This window comes from Theropithecus gelada, chromosome 2, assembly GCF_003255815.1.
Source record: "Theropithecus gelada isolate Dixy chromosome 2, Tgel_1.0, whole genome shotgun sequence".
Taxonomy (NCBI): Eukaryota; Metazoa; Chordata; class Mammalia; order Primates; family Cercopithecidae; genus Theropithecus; species Theropithecus gelada.
Genome location: NC_037669.1, coordinates 151,192,242 through 151,216,171, shown reverse-complemented (window position 1 = coordinate 151,216,171; position 23,930 = coordinate 151,192,242). Strand labels below are relative to the sequence as shown.

Genomic DNA, 23,930 nt, shown 5'->3' with positions numbered 1-23,930 from the left:
GCGGGTGAGTGAATGGCGACCGCGCCGCCGCCTCGGAACAGGGGCGCGGGCGCGGGCTCCACTTCCCTCTCCCGCCAGCTGGTGGCCTCGAGAAGGTGGCGGCGCCGGCAGCGGCCCGGGCTGGGACGGCTGGGGCGCGGGATGGTGGGGGAAGGGGCGTTCCCGGCGACCGCGCCTTCCGCGGCTATTGGATTAGTGGCCTTCAGGGATGAGCTCAGCCAGATCGGCTTTCAGCTGCAGCCTCCGGGCCGGCCGGGAAGGCGGGGAGCGGGCGGCGGCGGAGGAGGAGGGGGAGGCGGCGGCGGCTGCAGCATCCAGAGCTGGCCGTGGCTGCCGGCGCGCCCCGCGCACAAAGGCGCCCAGCCCCAGGGGAGGGCGATGAACACACCACATCCCGGGCCCGGGCCCCAGCTGCTGCTTCCGCTGCGTGCGCTCAGGACGCTGGGGAAGACGCCCGGCGCGCCCGGAGCCGGCGGCCGAGGCGCGGCCCGTGCGCCCTGAGCGCGGGACTCGTCGCCCTCCGGGTCAGGCGCCAAGCTTCCAAGCGGCTAAAGCGCGGGCCTTGGAGCGCCCCCACGATCGCCTCAGTAAGGCGCTTCCCCACTCCAGGCCCGACCCCCGGCGCCTGAGCTCCAACTTCGCGAAGAACGCTCCTAACTCCAGGCCATCCTGCAGCGCAGAGGGGGCGCTGCTGCCGGGCATCAGCCGTGAGGACGCGCCCCTGGCCGTGGGGAGAGAGCGGGCATTCGCGGGTCGCTCGGGCGCCCCTGAGTGGGCAGCGGCGGCGGCAGCAGACTCCTCTCCAGGGAGTCCAGGACCTGCCAGCGCTGGGGATTCTTCCCGAAGAGGCGCTTGCCCTCTCGTTTATGGTGAGTACTCTCCAGCTCCTGGTGAGGGGCGCGCGGGGGCCGGGAGCCTAGATCCGGCTGCACGGACTTTGTGCGGGTGAGCAGTCGACACAGCTGGCGCTCCTGGCGTCCCAGTCCGCGAGAATTCCTCTCTGCAGGTTGTGGCAGTTCGAGAAGGTTGATTTGCGCTCAGCCCTGGGGCGTTTGGGGCCCGGCCCTTGGTATCATGGGTTCTCTAAGCCCTTTGCTTCTCTGCGTAGTGGACAACGCACAAAAAACTGCCATCCGATTCACCCGCTTGGGTTTGGATCCAGGATCCGTCACTCACTGGCTGGGTGACCTTGGACAGGGCGACAAACCTCTGTTTCCTCATCCGTAGGATGGGAATAATTATGCATGTTTTATAGGGGTATTGGAAAGATCTGTGGGATGGTGCTCGTAGGTAGGCATGTGCCGGGCACACAGGAAGCACTCAATCATATGTTAGCTAGTATTATTATTAGCTTTGCGAGCCCAAGCTTGTTATCCAACTTTCCGGAGCTGCAGCAGTTCCCTCGTCCGTGTAATGGGGACAATAATTCCTGGGGATCTGTTCGTCCGGGGTATTCGGAGAGGTAGAAGTAAAGCACGGGTCACGCAATAAGCACCGGTGGCTGTTGTTACCGTTTATTCCTAACGCTGGGGCAGTAAGGCTGGTCCCCTGACCCGAGAGCGACTCGGGGACCAGTTCCTGGCCTTGCTTGAAGACAAACTTGTCTATGCTCGGGAAGGGAGGGGGCTGGGAGCTCAGGAAACCCTGGGCGCGGGGCTCTGGGAAGGAGGTAGGGGGCCAGAGCCTTGAGCGCGGCAAATGTGTCCGCCCTGGTCGCTCTGTAAGTGCCAGGGGCTCCAAGCCAGGAGGGGACGTCGAGCCCCCGACCTCTGACTGGCGGGAGAACCGGGGGAGTGGCTGCTCCCGCCGGCCCACGGCCAAGCGCAGGCTGCTGCCGATAGGAAGGAGAGGAGGGCACTTCTGTACCGCTGTCGCGAGAAGGTGGAGAGCTCTCAGTTCTGGAGTCAGGCTTGTGTTCGAATCTGTCTTCACCACCAGCTCGTGGTGTGACCTTGGGCAAGTTCTCTAACCTCCCCCAGCTTGGTTTCCTGGTCTGCGCCCCACCCTCCTCCTTGGGGGGTTGGGGGATGAAGATCGGAGTTCGCTTCTCTCAGACTCTGAGCCCTCTATCCTCCCACCCACTTTCTGCCCCCGCCCCGCCCCCCACCCCCGCAATTTGATGAGCTTAAGTCTGGAAGACGTGAAATGTGTAAAAGCATGATATAAACATCCTTCACCCAAGGGCATATTCCTCTGAGACACATACCCTCTAATTTATTCCATTTTTAAAACATTCTTTAAAAATCGTAATGAAAAGAATTTAAGCCACCTCTGGCAAACCACAAACAAAATTCAACTTACTGGTCATTCTACCCAAGTAGCTCTCCAGTTTGTATTTCTCGTTTATTTTAAAGATACGTTTAATGATATAAAAATAAAATCTGCAGTGAAAAGAAATCACCAGAAACAGTCAAAAGATATATGACAAACTGTCACATATGACATATGCCACTCCTATCACAACAGGCTCATCTCTTTAAATATGTAAAAGATTACTGAGGTCAACAAACAAAAGATCAAATGAGCAAAGACACAATTTATATACGCAAAATAAAATAGAAATGATACTGAAACATATGACAAGATGCGTTATCTCAATAAGAAAAATGCAAGTTAAAATTAAAAGATTTTGTTTTTAATGTATCAAATTAGCAAGTAGTCATAACCATTTATCAGAAGCATCTTTAAAAAATGTTGATCACATTTCTCCCTAGCTCAAGACCTCCTTAAGGCTGCCACAGAGTAAAATCTAGATGATCCCAGGGATCCTCAGGTCTGGTGCTGCCCTCCTCCACCTCTTCATCACCATTTTCCTCTCCCCCCAACCCACTCCCCTAGCCTTCTTGGTTCTACTCCAACACTCCCAAGGCTCATTCACTTGCTGTTCCCCTTGCCTAGAATATTTTTCCTCCTAGTTTTTCATACAACTGAAACTTCCTCATCATTTATATAGACCTTTCCTTGGAAGAGCTTCATTTCTATCCCAGAAAGTGGCCAAGCAGCAGTGGCCAGTGCAGAATTCCTTGCCCTTTTGGGGAAAGACCTAGTACAACTCACCATACGGGAGTTACTTGATTTCCCCTGAGCTGCCCAACCTTTTGTCACACATCCATGCTCTCAAAAAGTTTTTTCTCTGTTGATACAGGAGTGAAGGGTCTCGGGCATGAAAATCAGGGGGTGCCAGGCCCTAGACCGAGGTCACCAGAAGTCTCTGCCTATATATGTACTATATAAGAACATAGTACGTACTCTTGATTTATGTGAACATGACCATCTGTGGCAAGAAAAGATCAACTATAAAAAATTTAAAATCCAGCAACACATTTTTAATCAAACATGGCTCCTCCATAAGCCAACTAATTTATTTGCTGCTGATCAGTTCAAGAAATAGGGATTTGTTTTGAGGCTATAGGAAAAACAGTTGTGGGTAGCGTGTCCTTTGGGAAAGACAGTGGTATACCTCAAACCAGTTATCATGAACTTTGTGGAACTTGAGAAGAACTTTCCTAAGCAGTGCTGATTGCGTGTGATTTTTGCTTTACACATTGAGTTCAGAACTTACTCCATTTAAAACGTATACACCTGGTGGCTCATGCCTGTAATCCCAGAACTTTGGGAGGCCAAGGCGGGCGGATCTCAAGGTCAGGAGATCGAGACCATCCTGGCTAACATGGTGAAACCCCATCTCTACTAAAAATACAAAAAATTAGCCAGGCCTGGCGGTGTGCGCCTGTAGTCCCAGCTGCTGGGGAGGCTGAGGCAGGAGAATGGTGTGAACCCGGGAGGTAGAGCTTGCAGAGAGCCGAGATCACACCACTGCACTCCAGCCTGGGTGACAGAGTGAGACTCCGTCTCAAAAAAAAAAAAAAAAAAAAGGCAAACCATGCTGGAGGTGTAGAGTGGCTAGTCCTTCTTCAGTCTGACAAGCACTTCTTAATGTAACCAGAGGTAACAGGTACAAGGCTGTGTATGAGTATTGGAGATAAAGGCTGGTTGGGTGCTGGCTCCACCAAGAAATGCAGATGTGGTGCAAGAAATAGCGGCAGGAATCAACAGCTAAGATGAAGACAAAGTGGGATGGAGGGCAGAGGGTGCAGTGGGACATAGGGAATAGGACATAATGGGGCAGAGGGAAGAGGATGCAGTGGGCTGGGGGGCTGCCATGGAGGGGTGTCTGGTTCTGCTTCTGCTAGAAGGGGCGGGGGAGTGAGAGAATGTCAACCAGGTCAGAGAAGATGGGAAGGGTCCCAGGATGTGCTGACGAGGAGAGTCTGGCATGATGGGTCTGAGGTGGGCAGTGATGACAGACAGTGTGGGAGAAATAAGAGCAGCCTGGAGGGCCCCTGGGTTCCAAGCAAAGAGGTGCAGCTTCTCTCCAAAGAAACCACCTGGAGGGTTGAATGAAGAGATTGGTGGGTGTCTTGGTCAAATTTACCCGTTGGCAGCATGGAGAGGGGGCTGGCGGGCAAACACTGGAGTCAGGGAAACCTGCTAAGAGACCAGTGAAGTAATCCAGGCAAGGTCTGAACTAGGGGAAAGGTGACAGGGTTGGGTGGTGGGAACTGAGAGACGGGATCCATGGCAGGAACAGTGACATGCAGAGGAACCTGGTATGTGAGAGAGGGAAGAGGCCAGGCTCAGCCCAGGACCTACAGATCCCGAGGTGCCCATGGACCACAGATGTCCCACGGGGCTGAGAGTGTGGGTGTGTCCATGGTAGGAGGCTTACGATGGAAAGAGGTCAGCTGGCCTTACAAGGTCATTTGAAAGAACACCCAGGCAGGGCTGGCCAGTGGCTTCTAGTAGGTGGGTCTTGTGCTGAGGAGAGTGAAGGCAGCACTGGAGACCCGGCTTGAGAGTGTCTGCAGGGCGCTGGAGATGCAGGTCATAAGAGAAGATGCATGGAGAGAGAGAGTGAGAAGCAGAAACTGAAGTTGAAGCTATGGACTTGGGGGTGCCCCATTGATGGGGTAGGCAGGAAGACCCTGGAGCCAGGAGGACACAGGAAAGCTGCTGTGGTAAGCTCTACACTTCAGTGTGCTCATATGTGTGGTGGGAGATGCTGCAGCAGTGCCAAAGTCATCCATCTGAGCTTTAAACTTGTGAAATGTCATGTGCGTGAACTGGAGCTCTGCTTTCTCCAGAAGCGAGTGGGCCTGGGCCCGGTTTGCTGGCCACAGAGACATTGCACCTGTTGTCTACCTTTAGGAGATATCCACCTGTTATCTGCATTCTATGAAATGCGCAAGTTGTGCAGATTCCTGGGGCTGGAGCAGCTCCCTCCCCGATCCTGCTCCCTTTCTCCTCTCTTCCTCTCATGCTCTCTACTTTCCTCCTTAGTATCTCAAAAATGCCCCGAGAGATACTGTAGGCTTAACAGAGGGATCTTCAGAAATCCCAGCAGGTCCTTGTTATGACCTACCTCAAGCCAGAGGCATGAATAGTTCTGCTTTTCTTTTAGGCATTCTGTTTCCAGACAAGAGTGATACCAAGTGGGGAAAGTTCATCTTGGGAGGTAAATGAGGGGTTGGACGCAAACCTTATCATGTTTTCATCATCGTTTTCCCCAGAGGGCTTCATTAAATGGCACCCTTCCCATCTTCTCCCTTCATGCTTTGACCCAGCCCAGACATGCTGGGCCTCAGGGAGGCCAGCTGCCCTGCAAACAACCTCCAAATGTGCCTGGGGCAGGCCTGTGGGCACAGGGGCAGCTGCAGTGACCAGGCTGGCCCGGACTGCACGTGGCCTCGCTGGCTCAGTGGTACGTCTCTTTCAAATGACCTTGCAGAGCTTGCTGCCCTGGTCACAGCCTAGCAAACCTCCTTCATCCCATCCGCTGCTCTCCTTGCTGGCTGACAGCCCAGCTTGCACCTTGGGGGCCCCTGGCTCAGTCACGCGTGGGAGGATTCCCATGGAAACCCCAGGAGAAGGAGAGGCTCAGGGAAACCTCATTGATTCTCACTCCAGGAAGATAGGCGTGAGATGATTCCACCTGGAACTGGACAGATGGCTCTCTTTGTGAGCTCTTGGGGGAAGAAAGGGCTTGCCCAGCCAGTTGTAGCCTGAGCTTCATGTGTGTATAGCAGGAAAAAGCTAATGAACGCCTATGAACAGAACCTTGGGGGTTCTTTAGTTCATTCATTGTTGGTGGGTTCATTCTGAATGAGCATCTTTAATAAAACAGCCTCCCTACTTAATATTTGCATAAGAAAAATCTTAAAAACATTCCAGTTAAACTAAGGTCAGGCACCTATCATTGGTACCTTTGCACAGAGCTAAAAATTGAAAAATAAAGACAGGAAATAAATAGTCTGAGCTCATAGTGCTCTGCATTCCCAGTTCATTCTTACGTGTTGGTTCTTTCTAAGGCAGTGTATTGCTTTTCTTCATTTGTTCATCCTTGTGCATTCCATAGACATTCACCCACCACTTTCTCTAAGCCAGGCCCATGGGGACTCTGATGAGAGAGACCCAGCCCCTGCTCCCCAGTCACCCCAGTCCGATGGGAGGGAGGCAGCCAAACAGACATCATGTCCCCTTGTGATAAGTGCTGTGGTGGGCACAAGTATAAGGGCTGTGAGAGCACAGGGGGCTGGGGAGCTCCCCAGAGTCACTAATATCTAATATCCTGAAAGCCTCAGAGAACCTGTGGAGGATTTTGAGCAGGAGCGTGATTAGATCAACTTTGTACTTTTACAAGTGCTGTAGTATATATTTGAAAGGTATGTGCAGTCTATAAAGGAATTCCAGTGGTATCTAAGTGGATTTCTTTTTACAGTCTTTGTCATTATTCAGATCTGTGGCGGAGTCTGACCCCTTCCGTGTAGGCTGTCTCCCTAAGGGAAAGTGGTTGAGTCTTATGCTTTTCAGCAGCCTGAGATCCCCAGACCAGCGTCATTACTGCTGGCTAGATGAAAGAAGGAGACTTGCCCCCACCTCTGGCTCCGGCAAGTCAAAGCCAGAGGCCACATAGAGAGAAGGGCATTTCACGCAGTCACTACCAATCCCCACAGCAGTCATGTCTTCTTGCAGGCCTTGTGCCTGTTGAGCTCAGCCAGACAGGCCTCTGTGGCTGTGATTTTGGGTCCCAGGCCTCTGAAGACTGTGCATCATATTTTTCAAACTAATGAGGTTCCTTAAACAGTGTGGCATCGCCACTTCGTGTCTCCTCATTCCCCTGTCGGGTAGGAACATCTGCTAGGGTCCTGGGAATGGCAATTAGCAAATTAGAGTTTTTGTTTTCTTGATCAGCCATGATTGAAGCCCCAGAGCAGATCCTTCCGGATAATGTCATTAAGCATCCCCATCCAAGCATGATGTAGGAAATTAAGTTTGGTTTTGGGGGAAAGTGACGGAGGCACCCTTTGGCATTCTTCAGGATACTGGCTGCTTACGGGGTTGAGAGATGATGGTATTCCTATCAGGAAGGTGGATTCTATTGTATGTCCCATGTGCCTGGCCCAGTGCTGTGTGCTGTGGTGGAGAAGAGGAGAGGAGAAATGTGCTAAGTGGCCACTCCCTCTGGCTGGAGAGAGAAGGCAGGGATGAGCCTGAGTTGGCCACTGCTGTGCCCCTGGCTTTCAGCTGCACGGTGCCTGGCACTGTGTTCACTAAGCATTTTTTGAACAAATAAATGAGGGTTGGAAGCAGGGAAGGATGCAAAGCAGTAGCTAATAAAGGAGCAGACTGGATATAGCCAAGAGTCAGCTGCTCAGGAGTGGGAGTCCAACCGTGATAGTGGCATTACTGGGCTTCATGTCCCCATATCCTGACTTTAGCCCTGGCACTTTCTCTGCTTCATCCTCTGAAAAAGAACAGAGCATGAGCCCTCCCTGAAGCCCAGCACAACCTCTCCACAGTCCATCTGTTTGCTCTGACCCATGTTCAAAGTACCAGGCTTGTGTCTTGCATGGAGGGAGTGGGGCAGTGGCTGGGAGCACAGAAGTGATGGTGAAAGCTTCCTGCCATCAGAGGAATGCCCTCAAAGTAGAGAAAAGCAGATCAGTAAGGCCTGAAAGATGTCGCCCCTGACTGACTCAAGGGTGGACAGAGGTACAGGGCAGGCCCCTGGAGGCCTACTGGATCCGGGCAGGCTTCTTAGAGGAGGTGGAACTCACTCTCATGGACTAATTATCTCTCAAAGGCTCCACCTCCAAATACTGTCACACTGGGGCTTTGTGTTAGGCCATTTTTGCATTGCTATAAAGAAATACCTAAGACTGGGTAATTTATATCGAAAAGAAGTTTAGTTGGCTCAAGGTTCTGCAGGCTTTACAGGAAGCATGGTGCTGGCGTCTGCCTGGCTCCTAGAGAGGCCTCAGGAGGCTTACAATCATGGCAGAAGGTGAAGGGGGAGAAGGCATGTCACATGGTGAAAACAGGAGCAAGAGGCGAGGGTGGGGAGGTGTCACACACTTTTAAATGAGCAGATCTCTCTCCAGAACTCAGTCACTATCCCTAAGACAGCACCAAGCCTTGACAGACTTGCCCCCATGACCCAGACAGCTCCCACCCGGCCTCACCTCCAGCACTGGGGATTACAACTCAACATGAGATTTGGGCAGGGACAAATATCCAACCTATATCAGGCTTCAACATGTGAATTTGGGGAGGACACAATCAGTTCATAGCAAGGCACATTCAAGTGGTGAGATGGCAATGTTGGAGGACGTCCACAATTTAAAAGAGCACTCACCACTTACTGGAAGCCCTGTGATGTGCCAGACTTTACAGGTGTCTGCTCTGATACTTGCCAAGGCAGGCAAGGTTAGCACATAGTTAGCAGTACTTCCAACTAGTCTCAGAGAGCTTAAGGCCTGGCCTAGGGCCCAACAGACAGGTGTGGATTCACATCCAGGTCTGTCCTTCATTAGATTGCCCAGCTGCTAGTTTCCCTTAACGGCTTGCCATTCATGGACGTGAGCACTCTGCGGTGTGCCCTGTACTGGGGGAGCAGCAAAGGGGCTATTTACATGCCCACCTTGTCACACCACAGTGTGAGCACCCTTCAGGATCTCTGCCTGCCTCTGGTAGAGACAGAGACTTTGAGACTATGATTGCAAAGGAGAGCACTGTGCTCTCAGTGACCCAGTATGGGCCAAGCCAAGTACTAGTAAGAGGTCTCCCCTGGGGCTGCTGTTTGGCTGTTGCTTTCAAACACGTGTAAGTGTCTTTTCAACAACAGCAGCTCCAAAGTTGGCATGGTTGTGTGCAAAGATAAAGCAGTTTTCCTTAGAAATGTTCTGTGTGGGCCACACAGAGCTGGTTACAGTCATTGCCGTGGAGAAGGCATTATTCTAAACAACATGGAGGAAGCCGTAAGAGCACAGGTTTGTCATATGGTGACTCTGGGATTGATCCCAGTCCTGCCACTTCCTGGCTGTGTGACCCCAGGTTATGCAAGTTATGCAACCTCTCTGAGCCCAGGCTGCTATTAGAAACAGTGCTGCGTATGTATGCATGTGCTGTGTACATAGGTAGTTTTGTGCATTTGAGAACACATCTGAATACATGCTGGAAGTAGAGTTGCTAGGTCAAAGGGTTTGCACATTTGCAATTCTGAAAGACGGTGTTAATTTGCCATTTGCTGAGGCTAAACCAGTTTATATCCATTTTAGCAATGTATGAGTATGTCTTTTGTTCACACATTCTCCAAGCATGCGTTATCCATTTTTTTGACCTTTGATAATCTGATAGACAAAAATGGCATTTCAATGGAGTTCTAACTCATTTCTTTTTCAGTATACTGAGTATACTCAAAGATATTGAGTATCTTTTCAAAGAAACCATTTGTTTCTGTGTAAACTGTTGATATCTTTTCACATTTTGTACTTGTATTCATTTGTAGGAGTGTGTCATATATTTGTTGGTGTGTTGCAAATTTTTTCCTATGTTAAAACAACAAACAAGTCTAACTTCTTTTACAAGTGCTTTTAGCTACACCGTTTTGTTATTTCCCATATTCATTTCTTATTTTACAGATTTCTGTCTTCTCCCCCATTAAATGATTAAATGGTTTATGTTTTATGTGTTTTTAAAAATTTAGTTACTTAAGTCATGCATTTAAAGTATATTTAGTAATATGTTAAAATGCTAATTACATCATTTTTAGGTGTAATAATCTAAATAAATTTTTAAAATTTACCAATTTTTAAAAATAAAATTTACTATAATTTGTAGACAACAACAACAAAAAAGAGAATAAAGCGAAATTCCTCCGAAAGCTGACAATGTTTATATCTAGTTAATGAGTAGGAGAAAGAGGTGAATTCTAGTTTTTGTCCTTTTTTTGTATTCCCTAAAATTTAGACATTTATGTAAGCTTTTCTAATTAATGGGCTTTATTTCTTCAGAATAGTTTTAGATTTAAAGAAAAACTAAACAGATAGTACAGGGAGTTCCCATATGGTCACGCCATTTACCACCCTAGTTTCCCCAATTATTAGCACCTTACATTAGTATTGTACATTTTTCACAACTAATGAACCAGTATTAATAATTATTAACTTCTTTTAATAATTAACATTAATAGTTAAGTTATTAGTATTATTAACATATTTTTTCAGATTTCCTTTTTTCCCCAGATTTCAGTTTTGGCCTAATATCCTTTTTCTTTTCTTTCTTTTTCTTTCTTTTTTTTTTTTGAGATGGAGTCTCCCTCTGTTGTCCAGGCTGGAGCACAGTGGCACAATCTTGGCTCACTGCAACCTCCACCTCCAGGGTTAAAGTAGTCCTCCCGCCTCAGCCTCCCAAGTAGCTGGGATTACAGGCGTGTGCTACCACACCTGGCTATTTTTTTTTTTTTTTTTTTTTTTAGTAGAGATGGGGTTTCACCATGTTGGGCCTGGCTGGTCTTGAACTCTTGACCTCAGATGATCCACCTGCCTTGGCCTCCCAAAGTGCTGGGATTCCAGGTGTGAGCCACCAATCCTGGCTCCTAATATCCTTCTTCTGTTCCAGATCCCATCTGGGATACCACATTACGTGGAATTGTTAGGTATCCTTAGGGCCGTCTTCACTATGATGATTTCTCAGACTTTGGTTCTGATGACCTTGCTGGTTAGGTCAGGTATTTTGTGGGATGGCCTCCAAATGGAATTTGTCCTTTGTTTTTCTCATGATTAGAGTGAGGTTATGAGTTTTGGGGAAGATGCCCATAGAGGTAAAGTGCTATTTCATTATATTGTATCAAGGGTACATACTATCAACATGATAGATTAATATAATAGTAATATAATAATATAATATGATACATTACATGATTAGCTTTAATAGTTTATATGTTTTATTGGTTTGGTTTTTTGTGGTAGAACCAGCTCTTGAGTTTTTGCTTAGTTCTATTATTTCCCTATTTTATTATGCTCCATTCATTTTTAAAAATTTAATATCATAAATATACCAGCCATGATTTCCTGAGAACGGCTGTAGAGGCATCCCGCAGGCCCTAGTATATGGAATGCTTTTTGTTATTGTTGTATTCCAGATATTCTGCAATTTCTGTATGGATTTCCTTTTTGATCTGAGTCGGAGTCAAGTTGTTTAAAGAATTTTTTAAAATGCCCAAGTGATAGGATTTCGTGATCTATAATTTTATGATTAATTTCTAGTTTTCCTTCTGTGTTATCAGATACTGTATTATTTTTGCTTTTTTGGAAGTTTCATTTGTGACCTAATATACGAGAAAATTTTTTTGATGGTTCCGTGAACACTTGAAAAGAACATGCATTCTTTGTTTTCAAGGTATAGAATTTGATGAATACACTAATTAGATCTGTCTTATTAATTATGTAATTTGGTTTTTCTATGTCTTTACTTAATTTTGGTCCATTGGTCCATCATGAGCTAGAAGAGGGAAATTAAAATTATATGCCTCTGATGTGTATCTGTCTAAGGTCCCTCCTTATATTTCCTCTTGCTTTTGCTCTGAATTTTGGTGCTATTTGGTGAGTTCAGTCTTCAACTGTGGATCTTATTCTTTATTAAGTGTTCTTGTCTCACTTAAAATCTTTTGTCCTGAAATCAACTTTACTTGCCTAATATTCAGATTACAGTGCCTGCTTAGTTTGAGTTCACACTTCCCTGTTATGTGTTTGCCTTTCGTTTATTTTCAAAATTGTTAAATCACTTTGCTTTGGGGAATGTCTCTTATATGTAGCATATGGTTGGGGGTTTTGTGTTGTTCCCCAGTCTTAGAATCTTTTTTTAGCAGTTTACTACAGCCATTTAATGACATGGTTAATATTTTGGTCTTAGTTTACTATCATATTTCATGCTTTTATGCCTCTCTTGCTTTCAAACAAAATCTTTCAGTACATGGTCTGTTTTATTTTGTATTGTGTTCAAGGTTTGTATTTGCAAGATGTGTATTTTTATTTTTAGTTCTGGAGATTACCTTTATAACTAGGGAAAATGGATTTAATCTTTTGTTGAGCCCATGCTAGTTGTCTCCCTTCTGAAATAATCAATTATAAAATTAGTTTACAACTTTGGTTCCCATTTTTATCTGCTTTGTGACAGCTTTTTTTCAGGTGAGTTTGCTTGGTTTGCCGTGTTTTGTCCTTTTCGTTTATTCCTTTCTTTCTTCTATAGCATCTTCGACTATATCCTGTGCTGGTTCCTCTTTGAAAGAGGTGAACCTTCTTGGATCAGCATTTTGCAGGAGACGCATGTGGAGGAGGTACCAGGAAGAGGGTAGGATTGCTCCCTGGTTCCCAGGAACTTTGTTCACAGGGTTGTCTTAGTGATTTCCTTTAGTCTTTGCTTCTACTCAGTCAGCAGAGTTCCACAGCTGTGGGCTTTTCCCAATTCAGAGCCCTGCTCTCACTCTGCCTCACCAACACACTGCTTCCTGTGAAAATGGCGGGTCTGTGGTTTCCTCTGTTGGCCCTGCCCTCCTCTTCCTCCAAGGCGTAGGAGGCAGCTCCCACTACCAGACCACATGCCCTGTTCCCATTGTTTCTGATAAGGGATCATTAGTTTTTTCCTTCAGGGAATGCCAGCTCCTGGTGGCTGTGCCAGCTTTGTCTGAGATCTGCCACCACAGGTGTCTTCTCTAGGTGTTTTCTCACAGTATTTTTTATCTTCACTGCTTTTGGCAGCCCTTGCCTGTTTTTGGCAGCCTTTCCTTATAAGTTGTGGTTCAGGTTACAAATGTGTTCTAGTTTGCTGAAGAAGGAGTTTGCATTTCTTTTTTTTCCTTGATTTTGGGTGATTTCAGATATGAAAAGGAGTAACTTTATTCTGCTATCTTAAAACTGTCTAGTGTTGCAAATTGTTATGTGTTCTGGTATTCCCTCAGATTGAACATTAGCCAGAGCTCTCGGAATAGGGTCAACATCTGCTGAAGCTGGGATCTGACAATAGAAACGAAAGAATATGAGAGTTAAGAATAAAATGGAATGGTGAAAAACCCACAGGATACTCGTCTGTGCTGTGTGGCAGCAGACTTCTTTCCTTCCCTACCTGGACTTTGGCTAGGGGTGCACCACTGTCTGGGTGGGAGGTTGAGGCCGGGGAAGGCAGGGCATGAAAAACACCCATCCATCTCCTCATCTGACTCAGGAGAAGTTGTTCTGGGCCCAGCAGCTCTCAGGCCAGGGAGGGGAGGGCACATGCCTCTGCTCTGGACAGGGCTTGGCTCTCCATCTCTCCCCATACCCAGGGCCCGTCCAAGTAGTCCAAGCTCCTTAGGTTCTGGCTGGTTTCCTGGTAATGGTGGCCAATTCCTTTTCCATGAAAACCAGGATCCTGCCTCAGGGAAGGCAATCTGGGGTCAATGCTGTTAATGGTGTTTACATGGCTGAAGAAAGAGCTCACCCATCCAAAGGGAGGGGATCCACATGGGATGCCCAGAAAACAGAGCCAGAGAGGAAAACCTGTTGGCCGAGTTCCAGGACCCTTTATATTATGGTCTCTTAAGTTCCCCCATCACCAGAGGGAGGTGTTTTATCCTCATTTTACTGGCAAGGAATCTGGAGTATCCAAGAGGCTAGGAGGCTTTCCTGTGGACCCACAGTAAGAGATGGAGAGAGGGATTTGGATGCAGTTCTGTCTGGCTACAGAGCCTGGACACCGGCTCCCTTATCCTTCCTCCTCACCTCTATTTACCTCCATTCACCTTCCCATGGAGCCCTCACCCCATCTTCCCACACTGCCTGATGTCCATGTCCCTGGTGACCCTGCTGCACCCTTGTTCTGTGTCTTCCCTCTCAAGCCTGGCTACATTTTAGGAGGTTGTTTAGGCTCCCCAGGACTCCAGGGTTGGGAACCAATGGGCCACACCCTACAGCCCTGTGTCTTGAGCAGCTGTGTGCCCCCGCAGCCTTGGTACAGGGCTTGTCCCTGGGATCAAATGCACCTGGATTCTCATCCAGGCTCTGATCTTGAGCAAGTCACAACTGCTCTGGGCTCACGCCTTATTTCTGAAATCAGACTCCCTATGATTGTTCTAGGTCTGGAACACAGATCCTGAAGCCAGATGACCTTGGTTTGAATCTTGGCTCAGTCACCTATTTGCAGTGGGACTTTGGCTAATCCCTTATCCTCTCTCTGCACTTCAGTGTTCTCATCTGTAAATGGTGAATAATAATGTATATCTCTTATAGGGAGGTGTTAAGGTTTAAACGAACTAATAAACATAAATCATTTAGAACACTGGCATATGGCAAGTGCTAGATTAGTGCCAGATATGAGTGTACGAATTAGTACTATTATTGTGCATGCACAGGGCTCAGCCAAGGCATGGACATAAATGAAGGGACTGGCAACTGGCTGCTGCTGCTGCTGCTGCTGCTGCTGCTATAACCCGTGCCCTTTGCTTCCTTCCAGGAGCTTGGGCCCCTGCCACAGCCCGGTAGAGGCTGTGGAGGTCTACCGTCCGGAAGCCTGGTTCCCAGCCCCGTGGCCCATTCCTGGCTACGGGCAGTGGAGGCTCCCACGAGGTAGCGGTGGCCTGCAGCGGCCCCCTCCCGGCAGTGAAGGATGGGCCAGAAGCTCTCGGGGAGCCTCAAGTCGGTGGAGGTGCGAGAGCCCGCGCTGCGGCCGGCCAAGCGGGAGCTGCGGGGTGCAGAGCCCGGGCGGCCGGCGCGGCTGGACCAGCTGTTGGACATGCCAGCGGCGGGACTAGCTGTGCAGCTGCGGCATGCGTGGAACCCCGAGGACCGCTCGCTCAACGTCTTCGTCAAGGATGACGACCGGCTCACCTTCCACCGGCACCCCGTGGCCCAGAGCACCGACGGCATCCGCGGCAAGGTGGGCCACGCCCGCGGCCTGCACGCCTGGCAGATCAACTGGCCAGCTCGGCAGCGCGGCACCCACGCTGTAGTTGGTGTGGCCACGGCCCGTGCTCCCCTGCACTCCGTGGGCTACACTGCGCTGGTGGGCAGTGACGCCGAGTCGTGGGGCTGGGACCTGGGCCGCAGCCGCCTCTACCACGACGGCAAGAACCGGCCCGGCGTGGCCTACCCGGCCTTCCTGGGGCCCGACGAGGCCTTCGCGCTGCCCGACTCGCTGCTCGTGGTGCTGGACATGGATGAAGGCACACTCAGCTTCATCGTGGACGGCCAGTACCTGGGGGTGGCCTTCCGAGGTCTCAAGGGCAAGAAGCTGTACCCGGTGGTGAGTGCCGTGTGGGGCCACTGCGAAGTCACCATGCGCTACATCAACGGCCTTGACCGTAAGTTGTGCCGGACTGGGGGGCAGGGCTTTCAGTTGTGCCAGGCCCTGGGAAAGCAGGGCAGGCCACGCCTCCATCGCCAGTTGGGAGGATCCTGCAGTGTGGAGGAATAGTCGGGACCTGGGTTTCAATCCTGACTCTCTCCTTTGCTGGTCTGGTGATTTGGGGCCGTGCCTTAGTTCTCCCATGGGCAAAAGCATCACTGTGATAGTAATCTAGCTCACAGCTGTGAAGATCAAATAAGATCACATGTGTGAAGTGCTCAGAACAGTGACTGGCGCCTAATAGGGGCTTTGAGTATTGAGGCCAATTACCAGTTTTCTAGTCTGTACAAAGGTTGTACCAAATGACCCAAGCTAGTCACAATGGGAGGATACTGACAAGTCCCCAGTCCCTGCACTTAAATGCCATGTACTCAAGTTATTGGTAAGTAATAAGTAATGACAACCGTCCTTTATTGGCCACCTACTATATTCGAGAGGCTGAATACCCCAATTCCAGTGCTTACGGGCCATCTGCTAAGGGGGGCAGCTGCCTGTCATCTCCAGCCAACTGTCATCTCATGGGAATGAAAACCCTGGGTTGTGGAATCTTGTGACTTTTTCCAAGAGAGCTCAGAAATCTAGATTGTGTGAACGATTCCAATTTTTAAAGTTGACAGCTGCTGAAAACTCTCTATGGGCAAACAAAATACCCTTGCAGGCTACAAACCATCCCACAGGCTGCTGGGGTTGACCCCTGACAACTCTACAGCTTGCTCTCATTTAATATACACAACCATCCGGCAAGATAAAAAGTATAGGAACAAAGACGGTTATTGGTTTCGGGAGGGAGTCACTCAGGAAGACAGGGTGGCCTCTGGACCGAGGCACACGTGGCTGCCTGTCCTGAGCTGAATCCCAGCTGAGGGGCCAGGAGCCAGGCACGTGTGGGCTTGCACACTCCCCAACATCAGCCCACCAGCACCCATCCAGACTTCCTGCCACACCCCTAATGAAGCTCTCAGAGGCGATGCTGAAAGCTAGAATTTCCAGTTATTCATTCTAAATAGGAGATGTAATTACCAGCCCCTGAGGCAGATCCTCCTTTTAGAAATAAGGAAACTTAAGAGCAGAGCTACAGAGAGCCAGAATCAGGGTTCCCCCAGTTCTGATGGCCCTGAAGTGCACTCTTTCCCTGTGTTCTCCCCTTTAGATGAGGGACTGAGAGTAACACCCCAGAAAAGAGTAACACTTCTCCAGAAAAGAAGTCAAGGACGAGATTTTACTCAAGCAAAATTTACATTTACTGGAGCACGGGAAGGGGACATTTGATAGTTTCCAAGGGTGGCAGGCTAACGGAAAAGTGGCTGGTACGCTCAGCGCTCTGGTATAATTGTCGACGTTCTTGCTCCTATTTTAATTCCATGATCGTTGCCTACAATTGCCATTGAATGGCAAAATGTTGTTCCATTTTCTCTGTTTAATGGGTTAAATCTAGGAACTGATGATTATGTCCCTGAGAAGGGCAAATTTAGTCATCACGGTGCCTTCTGGAAAGTGTCTGGAGCCTTCTGAGACATAGTGACCAGGCAAATCCCAGTGGTGAGAAAACCAACAGAAACAACAAACAACCTTTATTTAATGGAATTGGAAAATTTATTTGCTGGAATTAATCACTGGACTAGAAGAGTGGCCTCGGTGTACCAAGGCTCTGGAGTCTGATGTGACTTATTTCCAAGTGTTAGTGGTTTTGTGTCTTTGGTGAGTCACTCTTACTCCTTAAGACTCATTTTACTCATCTGTAAAATGGGATAGTATCAGGTCCCCTTTTTGCTGCTGTAAGCTCTTGTGTGGTAGCACCAATAATATGGTAGCTGAGATTTAAGGCCTGACATTGACACCCAGTGGGAGCTATCAGAGCCAACGGTTATACTCCTGCTGTAGGCTTCTTCTTGGCTATTAATTCACACTTGGGTTTTATTGGGTGCCTGGTTTTCAGGTACAAAGCCCAGGTGCTAACAGGGTTCCAGCCCGTGGGGCTATGCATGTTGGGATCAGGAGCAAGGACCTACCTCAGGGAGGTTGGGTGGGGAAGGGCAGTTGTGTTTGGGGTATTTTAAGCTTAGGGGTCCTTCAGGTGGTTGAAAAAGTTTGGTGGAACTAAAATGTGAAGTGTTCTATCCTCTTCCTTACTGGTAGTGATTTTTCAGGTTGGCTGAATCTGGAATATTGAATCTAGGAGGCAAGAGAGGCCAGATGTCATGGGATGCAAGCCTGGGGCATCTTCCGTTCAGTGATAGGGTTGGCTTATCTGCTATGGCACTAGTGTGTTCTCTAGATAGGGGTAATGTTCTCTCTCTCAGACAGGAGTGTGATTGCAGAAAAGGGAAGCTCAGCTTCTCTGGTTTTGAAAGGTCTATTCATGGCCAGCCTGGGACAATCTCCAGAGCGGGCCGTAGGAGAAGCTGCAGTGGAGTCTCGCAGGGATAGTTGGGAAGGGACTATGTGATGCCTATAGCCTGTGTCCTGGGCTGAAGTCTACCATGAATCCCCGGGTTTGGGACTACTTTGGCTCTAGGGAGTCCCTGAGCAGGGAAGGTGACCCAAGGTGGATTCTGTGGATGGAAAGGATTCTGAGTTAATGTCAGTTGTGGACATGGTGGCAGGTCCCCAAACTCAGACATGATTGGGGTGTGAGGGACCAGAGTCAAAGACATGCTTGGAAGCAAAAGGCAGGCCAGCTCTCTGGAGTTGCTTCCCCACAGGATCATAGGAGAGAACTCTGCCCGGGGCCCCTCACAGAGCCGGGTCAGACCCGGGCCCCAGCACTCAACAAATGGCTGTTGGCGATTGCTTCTGCCTTCTGAACCTCAGTGTTCTCCTTTGAAAAAGGACGAGGATGATAAAGCTCACCAGCAGAGAGCAAACACATAGCAATTGGTGCCCCTGCGTTGATGAACTAGGTGAGCTGAGGCAAACTCTGGGGTTCATCTGTGGCTTAAAGCAAAATGGCCTTAATAGAGGCTTTTCCTCTGACATGATGAAAGTAAGGTAATGGATATCGCTTTCTCAATTTTTGAATTTTTATTACGGTAAAAGTAAGACTTAGGGCTCACTACATTTAACTCTGGAAGCATGTGTTTGTTGAGGGCAAGAACTCCGAGAGGTGTGATTTCCTATTGCAAATGCATAACATTGTCAAACCTTCTGCAAGTGGAATTGTTTTGCTGCACTGTGGAGTGAAATGGCTTAGCATCTCAAAGCTAACTACAAAGAGCTGCAGGATGCACGGGGGCCCTGCCATTTAAGTGAACTGAGAAGCATGGAGCCGAGGCCAGGCAAATGGAGAAGCTGTCCCAGGTTGTCCAGGGCACAAATAATAATAATAATAATAGCAATAACAGCAACAACTAATACTTATGTAGTGTTTAGTCTAAGTGGGTAAGGGGGGTAGTATTCTAAACACTTTACAATTTCTTTTCTTTTCTTTTTTTTTTTTTTTTTTGGTTTTGTTTGTTTTTTAGAGACAGAATCTCACACTGTCACCCAGGCTGCAGTGCAGTGGTGCAATCATAGCTCACTGTAACCTCTCACTCCTGGGCTCAGATGATCCTCCCCTCAGCCTCCTGGGTAGCTGGGACTACAAGGATATGCCACCACTCCTGGCATATATATAAATATGAATGAAACTGGCTCAGGAGGTAATGGCTAATTTAATTTTTTTTTTTTGGTAGAGACAATGCTCTCACTATGTTACGCAGGCCAGTCTTGAATTCCTGGCCTCAAGCAATCCTTCCACCTCTGCCTCCCAAAGCACTGAGATTACAGGCATGAGACACCTCACCCAGCCATTTTGCAAATTTTAATTCATTTAATTTTTGTAATAACTCTTTGCACTAGTAGTATCTATATTATCATTTTCAGGGTATGATGAAGAAATTGAGGCACAGAGAGCTTGAGTAAGTTGCTGAAGGTGACACTATGAGTAACTGAGAGAGCCTAGATTCAAATGGAGGTACACACGGGCACCTTGTGGAGACATTTACCCTCAAGGCAGGGAGAGAATGCACAGGAGCATCTACTGCATCTGGCTGGTGACCGTGCAGCCCAGGGCCAGGTCCTTGCCTTTAGCAGTGAGTTTGGGCGAGTCCCAGAAATGCTGTCCCTGTCATTTTTCCTCCTCTGACTGGCTTTACCTCCAGCCCTCAAAGCTCTTGGCTCAGCATGGAACTCTGCAGGGTGTTCTGTTGTACAAAGGCATCCCCAGCAGTGGCCGTGGATCAGGCATTCTTGATCACTAACAGGGGAATGTCATTGTAAATGTCTCAACTACTGTGAGGTGTGGGCCCCTGGGGTGGGCCAGGCCTTTGGAATCTGCTCTGGGCTGCTTTCTGGAATTGCTCCATGGCTCCCCAGCTCCTCTCTCCACATGCTGGCGGCGGGAGGGCTGACAGAATGGCTCTGTCTCACATCTCGGAGTTCCTGGGTGGTGAGTGGTGTGTGAGTGACACAGGAAGCGGAGGGGAGTCTCAGACAGAGACAAGCGGCCTTGGGGTCCCAGGCAGCTTTGATTTGGGGGTATTGATGACATTTTTGTTGGCTCCCATCCATGTTCTGTTCTGTACCCTGGGCTTAGGGTTTTACTCATATTTTTTTTCTTTTCATCTCAATAAGCCATGAGGCAATGTGACTGTTATTCCCATTTTATAGATGAGGAAAATGTCTTGGAAAGGTAACGAATTCGCCAAGGCCACACAGCTAGCAAATGACACAGCTGTGCTTATACCCAGCTCTGCCTCCTATGCCTGGGCCAACCTGCCCAAGCCTGCCTACCGCCGAGCGTGGCCCGACCCCACAGAGTGGACGCCAGTGTCAGGGCTGACTTTCACAGGGTGGGGCGTGGAAATGCAGGTATCTTGGGCCTAATGGCTGAGAGGGCTTTCCCCCTGCACGGAGCCAAGGAAGCTGTATTTCCAGACGTCTTTCCTAGATGGTTTAATTGATCTGCCAACAAGTATTTATTGGCTCAATGGCTGAGCAGAGGAGGCTGGCAGCTAGCCAAGGCTTCTGGTATTGATGAAGGCCAGAGAGAGTTTACGCTCCCGATGACTACAAGGACACCATCTCCTTGCCAGAGCTGCACTCCAGACCTTCTCACTAGACTCCCGTGCGTCTCACGGGGTATTGGGGTCCTCCTAGCCTCCGGGACATCTGTACTTGGCTCCTCTGGGCCTGGTCGCCCCTTTGCCCCCATCCCTTATCAATCTGTCCTGACTCCAGCTCACCCCCAGGCCTCAGCTGAGGACTCTGTCTCTGCACCAGGAGTTTAGCGCTGATTTCTCCTACATCTGCAGGGTTCACTCATTTTTCCACCCATGCATAGGCCTTCTTTCCCCAAGTGGTTATGAAGTTCCTCAGGGCAGGGATGGAGACCCAGGAGGCATGCATGGTGAACTGGGAAGATTAGGGACGTCATATGTGCCTATTTACTTGATATCGCTTGGATATTTGTTTCTTCCAAATCTTGTGTTGAAATGAGATCCCCCATGTTGGAGGCGAGGGTTGGTGGGAGGTGATTGGGCCACGGGGGCAGATCTAACATGAATGGCTTGGCGCCCTCCTCGTGGTAATGAGTGAGTTCTCACTATTAGTTCGTGTGAGAGCTGGTTGTTTGAAAGAGCCTGGCATCTCTCTTCCTCCCTCTCTTATCATGTGACACACCTACTTTCCCTTTGCCTTTCGTCATGAGTAAAAGCTTCCTGAGGCCCTCAGCAGAGCCGTGCCATGTTTGTCCAACCTGCAGAGCGCTGAGCCAAATAAACCTCGTTTCTTTATAAATTACCCAGCCTCAGATATTTCTTTATAGTGACACAAGACAGACTAAAACATTGCTCTTGAAAGGAAAGCTGTACGTGTGGCAACAGATTTGAATACTACCAAAGGGTATATGGTGAAGTAACCCCTCCTCTGTAGGTCGGCCCCCGTCCCCTCCTGCTGGCAGCCACTATTAGCAGTTTCTTGTCTTTCCAGAGATATTTGTGACAGATAATTTTTAGATCATACTGAAAATATTCCCCTATATCTTGTTTTCTCCCTTCAATGGACCTTGGCAGTTATCTAATATCAGTTAATACAGAGCTGCTTCATTCTTTCTTAACAGTCGCATGGGGCCATGATATAGTTGTGTTATAATCTAATTATTCAGATCCCCATATTTGGACATTTAGGCAGTTTCCAATCTTTGAACATAAACTTTTGATCCCAATTGAAATTTCCTTTCTGCCCCCTCTTAATTAACATCCCCAAGTCTCAGTTTTCCCATCTGTGCAGTGGGAATAATTATATGTACCTTGCAGAGTTGCTGTATTAGAAGTGATGCAGAAATGAAGCATGGTCCAGCACGTGGCTCTCAGTAGGTTAATATTGATATGCGTATCCTGAATTTCTGATTGCGATGCTGAGCTCATTTTGCACACCTGATGAAGGCTCATGAATGACTTTGTTTCTAGTTTAAAATACAGTAGAATCACATTAATTTTTTCTCTTTTTAAAATTTATTAATTTGATATTAAGGAGGCTTCAGACACATTGTTGGATTAAGATTATTTGAGGTGTCTAATTCAGCTGGTCCTTACATAGTGTATAGTCAACATAAGACACCTAGCCCTTTACTTCACAGAATAGGCCCATAATGTGTGTGTTTTGCTTTTCTGTTATTGCTGCTGCTGCTAATGCTGAAAATGGTGGCTCTTTGCTGTGGCAACTGCATCTTGGCCTTTTCAACCACCCTATAGCAGCCCTTGCAACAGAGTACATAGTACGTGCTCAGTAAATGCATATTAATGTCCTGGCCTCCCACCACCTGAATAAGCTTTTCTTTCCTCTGCCACAGGGGGACTTGAGTCACAGTTGGCTGGAGCAGAGGGGCTGGCTATGAGCTGCCCCCCCCACTTGAAGCCTGGCCCCTGAGTGACCCTTTTCCCACCTCTCATTGTGTCCTGTGTACAGCACATCTGTCCCTGCACACAGGCCAGGCATGTTAATTCAGGATCCTGACATTCAGAAACTGCCCCGTACCCTTCGTTTGAAAGGAACAGTCTCCCATTTGAGAAAAGGCCTCGATCAGATGCTGTGGCCCTTCTTTGAAGGAGGTTTTCACATTAACATAGTCATAATTAGGTTCATGGAAGTCTGGTTTGCAGAAAGGTGGCTTGAAATGCAGGTGACAGCATTTGAAATCAGGCTTAATCAGGACAAGCATCACCGTGGGCCACAGCATGGTCTTGTGGGAAGCGCAGGGTTCAGGGGTCTTCCAGCACTGGCTTGGCTTCTAATTAGCTGTGACCCTGAACAAGTCATTTCACGCCCAAGCCTTCATTTTCTCATCTGAAAAATAGAAACTTATTTTGTCACAAGGTGTCAGGATCATGGATTACTATATAGAAAGTGACTGATCTAGTGCCTAGAACATAGCTACTGAAAAAGTGGTAGGTTTAAAAAAGGCTAATTATGACTATTACTGCTCTCATAAATTGGTAAAATTACTGTTATTAAATATAGAAATAATTCTGGTTATTAAATTTTGGTCCACACCGTGAAACTGAAGGATTTCACACGAGGGGATTTGTGACGGTTTGGACGGTCTTGGTCTCGTTTCTAGGATACATGATGGAAATGTCACCTGAGGTTCAGAGGCCATTGTGAGTTTGTTGCAAATGAACTAGGAGTGTTTAGCCTTCCCTGTGAGCAGTTTCAAATATTTCTGGCTGCATGTCTTATTCAAGCGGTTCTCTAAAAGGCCACAGCTTCCAGTGGTGACTTGCCTGGTAGACATGTGTTCACAAGGATACCCAAACAAGCAGCACCTTCACCAGCTGTGTGCAGGCAGACATTCAGCAGGGATGAGCTGCCAAGGTGGCAGCCCTGAGGGCCAGCGTCCACCTCTGCAAAAACAGTGACTTGGTCTAGTTGTGGGCTGGCCATTATTGGACCTTTGGGAAAAAGGGAAGGGGAAGAGGTAAAGGGTCTTACCTTTTCAGGCCCTGGCAGAAGGGTGAAGGCAAGGCCCCAGACACAGGGATAGAAGAGATGATATCTGGCAGCCAATGCAAGACCCACATTTTACAGGTAGGAGCTGACTGGACCAGAGAGCTGGGAGGCTTTGCCCAAAGTTACCTGCCAGTTAGTGGCAGAACCTGAACTAAAACCCAGGCCTCCAATCCCCCTTGAAAATGTTCCCCGTCAGAAACAAGGGAGTGAGAATTCAATGCCATTTA

General features: G+C 48.3%; 1 protein-coding gene across 1 annotated transcript in view; it reads left to right on the top strand.

The window, feature by feature from the left end:
* Positions 1-275: 275 nt before the first annotated feature.
* Positions 276-23,930, top strand: part of SPSB4 (splA/ryanodine receptor domain and SOCS box containing 4) — an 88,977-nt gene continuing 65,322 nt past the window's right edge. The window contains exons 1-2 of the mRNA XM_025376458.1: positions 276-869; positions 14,827-15,673. Of these exons, the coding sequence (XP_025232243.1) occupies positions 14,980-15,673 (694 nt within the window). The 5' untranslated portion in view covers positions 276-869; positions 14,827-14,979. The remainder of the gene's footprint in view (positions 870-14,826; positions 15,674-23,930) is intronic.